The sequence below is a fragment of the Benincasa hispida genome, chromosome 2 (assembly GCF_009727055.1).
Source record: "Benincasa hispida cultivar B227 chromosome 2, ASM972705v1, whole genome shotgun sequence".
Taxonomy (NCBI): Eukaryota; Viridiplantae; Streptophyta; class Magnoliopsida; order Cucurbitales; family Cucurbitaceae; genus Benincasa; species Benincasa hispida.
This window is the reverse complement of record NC_052350.1, coordinates 8,410,932-8,418,010: the sequence shown is the minus strand read 5'-3', so window position 1 is coordinate 8,418,010 and position 7,079 is coordinate 8,410,932. Positions and strand designations below refer to the sequence as shown.

At 34.9% G+C, this 7,079-nt stretch overlaps 1 protein-coding gene across 1 annotated transcript; it reads right to left on the bottom strand.

Moving 5' to 3' along the window:
- Positions 1-2,237: 2,237 nt before the first annotated feature.
- Positions 2,238-5,388, bottom strand: LOC120072241 (prohibitin-3, mitochondrial). The gene is made up of 2 exons (XM_039024657.1): positions 4,434-5,388; positions 2,238-2,548 (listed from the first exon to the last, which is right to left on the bottom strand). Exon 1 carries the CDS (start codon positions 5,283-5,285, stop codon positions 4,446-4,448), a length of 840 nt encoding a protein of 279 aa, XP_038880585.1. The 5' UTR covers positions 5,286-5,388; the 3' UTR covers positions 2,238-2,548; positions 4,434-4,445.
- Positions 5,389-7,079: the final 1,691 nt, after the last annotated feature.

Genomic DNA, 7,079 nt, shown 5'->3' with positions numbered 1-7,079 from the left:
CTCTTGTCAATTTGAACATTTCAAACTGACCCAAACACTGATTCTCGACTTTATCCAAGCTACCCAAGGACCTAATGGACCTATGGCTCGAAGCTTCAACGGTCAGTGAATAGCTGACTAAACTCTTTAGCCACATGATCCACCATTTGTTAACTGTCAGGCATTCCACTAAAGACCAACAGCTGAACTCTTCTTACCACAGATATATTTATGTGTCCATCGAATATAACTAATCATGAGTATGATGATCCTTCACAGATACTCGTAAGTACAGCTGGGCCAATTTCTCGTTTTGCCCCTGTAGTAATATAGTCCAACTATGTGTGAACACCTCTCAGGCCAAGAGAAGTGTGTGGCGCCACATCGTTCAAGTCTTAAAAATCAGCCCTTAAAGAAGCTATCTATCTACTTGCCCCTACCTCTAGGAATGAGTGAATTTCATCTCGTGTAACTGAGTTCCCAGTTCCTAAATTAGACGAATCCCCAAAATAGTAGGTTTGAATCGGCGACCTGGCCACTCGCACCCATACAAATCAAATGATTGCCCTCAATGGCAGGAGTTTCCAATTCGGATTGAGGTCATGCGCTCGTATGTCCCCAACACGAATGATCAGGATCAGACCATCTATGACAAGTCACAACACTAGTGACCATTCCACAAAGCGAGCCACATCCTTAGCGTTACCAGGATAAGGTTTCTCTCCTTTATCCATTTACTACAAGCCATTTTTGTTATCACTCAAGACATTTACTACAAGCCATTTTTGTTAATGATTCACTTGTATGCCACCACATACATGCTTAAGTTACATACAGATAACCAGGAATTTTATGTTTATTGGTTTGTGGTAGAAGTAAATATCATATATTATACAATACAAATGTCTATATAAACTATTTACAAACTACAGTACTCGAGACTTTAGGGCATCAACTCCAACAAATATTACATAGATCCCACAATTTATTACAATTATAGTTAAACAATAATAAAAGTAACCAAATGGAATCTACTTTTCAAATTACCACTAATGAATAATATTTCACATAGTTCTAATTATTTAATACTTCTGCAACCATTCTTCTATAAAAGAAAGAAAGAAAAAAAAAAAGTGATCGTTTTAGCCTTCTTTCCATCATTTCCATAAGGGAGAAAAGAAAAAGAGAACCTCCCCCTCACAAATGGCTTTTCCCTATGTTCAATATGCATTAATCAATTTCTCTTTCTATAATATGTACCAATGGAATACAACTCAATGGTAAGACGTCAATTGTAGTCGTAGGTTTTTGGTTTGAGCATCCATGTACTTTCAAAAAATCATCACTTGTGATGTGAATTCTAGTATTCAAGAATGTAGTATCGTCAAACAAAAACTTAATAATTAAAATAATATGAGGCATATTTTACACTTCTAACTTAATAATTAAAATAATATGAGACATGTTTTACACTTTTATTCCTTAAGTACTTATTTGTCGGCCTTTCTCCATATATAGATAACTCATTGATCATACCATTAGTCTTTTTCTTTTTTTTTTTTTCTTTTTCTTTTTTTTTTTTTTTATATTCATGCATATTTACCAACTTATACATACCTTGACTAATTTTACGAAACAAGCTATCTTACCTTACTACATTTAGATATCAATCATAAAAAAATAATTTCTAAATAGATGATCACCATGGATTAAACTCAAGTTAAGGTATTGCTCTCGATCCATTACCTTTAGATTTTTTCTATCACTCATGGACCTCTTGCTCCTTGGACTAAGATTTTCTTCTCACTACATATTCTCTTGCTCTAGCAGCAAGAATAAGAGACGATAGACAACATGCACTTGTTCCAATAATTTCAACGGATGACGACGGAAGCAAAAAAAATATTTATAAAAAAACACATTTTAAAAAGTGTGACTTGAGCCAACTATGCAATTAACACAAACATTGAGTTATACTATTTTAGGATAAGAAATATGTTCTACTTCAATGACATTGAAAATTCAATTTCTTACAGTAATATTTTACACGCCGACTTAATGACTAACAATTTTTAAAATGCTATTAAAGCCTGTGGAAGAAGTTGTTCTCTTCAAAATCAGTTTCAAACTCACACTAACTTTCAAGTTTCCTTAAAAAGGAGAAATGTAAAAAAGAAATTACTTATGAGAAATGTAAAAAAGAAAGTACTTTTTCACACATCTTTTTGAAATTCAAATTATGATGTAGTAAGTAATGATGAAGAAAATAAAGATCATTAAACTCCATTCTGTATACCAAATGAAACAGACCTCATGTTCAAATGAAGATGTCTCATAAGAGAAGAGGGAGTCCCTCACCAGGCGAAAACTCAATGAAGACTAGTGCTTAATCAATAATAGGTTCGCTCATCAAACTAATTTTTACGACAAACAAAAAAAAATGTTAAAAGACTTTTATTCTATCATGTTCATTTACCACTACGAATATAGGGGGAGAAGTCAAGATTTGAGACAAGTCATTCAGCATATCATCTTTCCGTTCTGGGCACACCCACCCCTTCAAGAAACTCTGCAAGAAGAAACAAGGTTTCTGTAAAACTAAGTTTAAATGGGATAATAACTCAACAGAATGACACCATCAAAGAAGTCACTAAATAATACTTGAGGAAAATAATTTCAACTCGACCAATTGGAGCGAATTATAATGTGTTTTTGTCACATCAAAATAGTCTGTAGGAAAAAAGATGAAAATGATCGGATAATTCAAATCCTAATGAACTAGAGGATTAGGCACACACCCCCATTCATGGGGGTACAAAAAGCTTGTTTTCCCGCCAAATTTTTTCCCCGTGCTGGGGGCCTTGGAGGAAAGACAAAATAAATAAGGTGATCAAAAGAACTAGATGATGAATCAACACCAAAAAAATCAGATGTTTGCCTTGCAACTGTGAAGAAATATTAGCAATAAGCCTTAATTATTGAATTGAAATAGGCTGAATGGCACATACGAATTCGTATTTCCTAAAGTTCTTATCACAATGAAGCTACCATACCATGAAGTCAGTACATCGCCTCTTTTTTTACTTGTTCAATCTAATGATTTAGTACATGCACAGATAAGCAACACAACATGACCAAGACAAAAATTTCGACCACAATCACTGTTACTTTAAAAAAAAAAAATGTGTATGACCAATTTAGGGTTTGCACTAATTATACTTCCTAATGAAAGTGCAACTCCTGGAATTGGTAAATCTGCAAGATATTAATATCTAAGACAAAGACTACTAGGACATCCCTAACCGTGAAAACATGCTATGGGCAAAAGCTCTCTGACAAGCAACTAGGCACAGGCACACACCTTTAGGGCATGCTAAAGAAGGTGCGAATGACAAGCAAAATGTAGATACTTCTCACTTCTTCACATCTCCTCTTACCTTTTTCTCATTTTATATCTCTGGCTTCTCCATCCAAATCAGATTTCTTTCCCTCTTTGAACTGGAGGCACAATACTCCAATCGCACCCAACCCTCTTTCTTCCCTCTACTACTGCTTCAAATTGTTCACTCCGTCCCTTTATTTCTCATCTTTTCTTCAATCTCTCTCTCTCATATCCAACGATCTTTCTTAGTATTGCAATATCTCTTGCACTCCATTCAAGTAATACAAGAGGAATACTAAAAGAAAACCCAAAGGAAAGGGTTCAAACCAATCAAGTAAACTAAGGCCTAAGAAAATTACAAAAATCTTTACACAAGGAAACCCAAGGAGAAATATGAAGACTAATAAGGGACCATGGCTCCCCTATAGATTTTTCAACCCCTCTATAAATTATATTGCTTCTTTCCCAAAAAAATAGCACAAGAATAAGCAAATCAAAGCCTCCAACACTAAGGAACTGAATTCACATTCAAATTTTAGTTGATTTTGACATTCATCATCCAGTGGGAAAAAAAAAGGATTCAAAACAATTTTCCGCCATGATTACTTTTCATAAGCCCTTCCATACTAACACTATGGCGGAGTAATCTTCGGCCATGGTTTCTTTTCAGCTTCCCTAAACCTTGTATTCAAAAAAAGGTTTGTACCTTGTATCTGGGGCTCATATCTTTTGATGTTTTCCATTTTTCTTATTGACAATATAAATATAACATTTTCTAGGCTATTCAACTGATATCCCTAGTTGATGAGCATGGCAATCCGCTGATTAATAATTAAACTAGAAGAATAATAAAAAAAAACAATAATAGAGATAAAACAAGGGGCTTGGCTTTCACAGATTCAACTCGTAATAAAACTAAGAGTTCTACAGTGGAATCACATTGAATTGTAATATTAAAAAGATGCGAAGAGACAAGTTCACCAATAGTTTCAAGAAGAAATCAAACTCATACAGACTAAAGCAAGAAAAGAAATGTCGCTTTATGATCAATAACGTGAGACGAGTTCATTACCTTACAAATTCATCAACGGCTCGGGTTCAGAGCCAAAAGCATGTTCTGACCACCAGGCAAGTAAGCCACATTCGGCGACTTGGAGAGGGTGGATGCGATCTCCCTTGATGCTTCAATTCTCCTCAGCTCGATCAAACCCATACCAGCGGCCGATGTAGCATCAGAAATCAACTTAGCTGACTCGCTCTCACCCTCGGCCCTAATAATTGCGGCCCTTCTTTCTTGTTCGGCCTTCGCCACAACAAATTTTGACCGCTCCGCCTCTTGTTGTGCTACCTGCTTCTGCTCAACTGCCTTAGAGAACTCCGGGCTATAAGACAAATGTGTGATGGCAACGTCATCCAGCTCAATGTTGAAGTCCTTAGCCCTCCGAACCAGGCTCTCACGCACAAGAGCCGAAACATGAGGCCGCTCAGTCAAAAGCTGATCGGCGTTGAATTGGGCGACGACGGCCTTCAGAACCTCATTTCCAATAGAAGGGAGGACCTTCTCGTCGTACTCTAGACCTAGGGTTTTGAAAATATCAGGGAGGCGCGAAATCTCAGGGCGAGAAAGAACTCGTAGGCTCAGATTTACCATCTGAAGATCTTTGGTACCGGAAACAGACGAGAAAGTGTGTGGTCTCGTACGAATATCAAATATAAAGGGCTTTTGAAGCCATGGAATCAAGAAGTGCGTTCCCTCACCGACAGTTTCGTCAATTACACCCCGAAATCGATCGAAGAGGACAGCTCTTTCACCACCGTCAACGGTGTACAAGGAGGCGTTCAGAACCGATGCGGCGGCGCCGAGACCGAAAGCAGCACGAGCAATATTGGTGAGAAATGAGACAGCGGCTTGGCTGCTACCCATCCTGAAGAGGAAATGAAAATGGAGACGATGGAGAAGAATTCACAACAGAGACGATGGAGAAGAGGGTTTAGGATCGGAAATGAAAGAATATGCAAGATTTAGGGTTTAGGGATATTTATATAACCGGTTCGGTTCGTATATTTTTCAGAAAACCCGAATCAAACAGAAAATTCTCGGTTTTTCCAAATTCAAACTCACCTCTCCACTATTTTGCTGAAAAAACTAAACCTATCAAAAGTATCTCTTCCGTTCGGTTGATTTTTTTTTGAAAAGTATTGTTAATTAAAAGTGTGGGGTGGGGGAATCGAACCTCAGATCTCGAGGTCGATAATACAAACGCTATTCCAATTGAGCTACGATCTTGTTGGCAAAATTGTGAGTATGTGAATTTTTTTTTTTTTTTTTGAGTTGGTTCGATTTTTCTGCAGTTATTTGTATCACATTTTAATAGTCGCTACATCGGTTTCCATAATTTATTGTGTTTGTTAAATTTTTTTTAAAAATTCAATAGCCAGAATAAAACTTTTTAAAAGTTTAATGCAAAATTAAACTTATCTTCTTCTTTTTTTTTTTTTTTTTTTTTTATAATTTAGCTTAACTTTGTCAAATTCACAAAAATTTAATAAGAATATGATCTTTAATGTTATTTTTCTACCATGTTTTATTGTTCAATGAAACATATGAAAATTTGTTTTTCTACACATTTTCATACTTAAACTTATCATTGGGTAAATACTATAACACTTCCTTAAAGGTTACAACTCTTATCTAAGTCAGGGACCATTTGATTAATTTAAAACTTCGTGATAATATTTGGTAAAATTGGACAAATTTATAGGTCAAAATTAATTTTTTTCCCCTCTCTATTTTAAGTTGGGCAGGTCAGGACTGTTATAAAATTTCTATCTCCACCCTTTTCTAATTTCTCGAGAGACAACTTTGTTTGGAATTATTGATTTTAGAGGCACTAAAAGCGATTACTTAAGAATTTTTACATTTTCAATATTTTGGTTAAACCAATTGTTAAGTAATCCAAAGAAAATCACTTTTAAAATTACATTGATTTCTAAAATTTTGGTACTCTCTCATTTTCTTTTTATCTCTTGTCTTTTGTCTTTTGAAAATTGTGCTTATTTTCTTCTAATTTCTTTAAAACATAGGTTTGCACGAGAATCATTTTAACCCTTCCAAAAAGTAAAAAAAAAAAAAAAAGACAAATTCACAAGTTTATAACAACATTGCATAGTGACTTTTATTAGAGTTATAATTCATTATCTTGTTTTTAATTTTAGACACCGAGTGAAGGGTATGGCTGGACCAATTTGCATCACTGGGGATTGTATTTTTGGGACAAAGGAAAGTGCACTAAGTTCATCGAAATTAGTACATAGTGATGATGAGAAACACTTTACCTGCTTCATTTGATAATCATCTCATTTTTTTACTTTTGGCTTCACTTTGTTATAATGGGCTTAATTTTCAAAAACAAAAAATAAAAAAACCAAATGGTTACTAAACATAACCTTGAACAATGAAAATTCAAAAAACAACATAAGGAGATTCTATATTTAAACCTTATATATATTTTGTTGACTTTTGACAAAATATTATAAGTGATTGTTTCACACTGGAAATGTGAAAGCATAAAAGAACACTACAACAAATTTACCTTTTAACTGAAGGAACTCTTATACAAGAGTACCTCTGAGCGGAAGCGGATCTTTCCAAAGACATTGTGACAAAATTACCACATTCACATTCAAATAAATAGATATGCATCATACTGTAAAATTA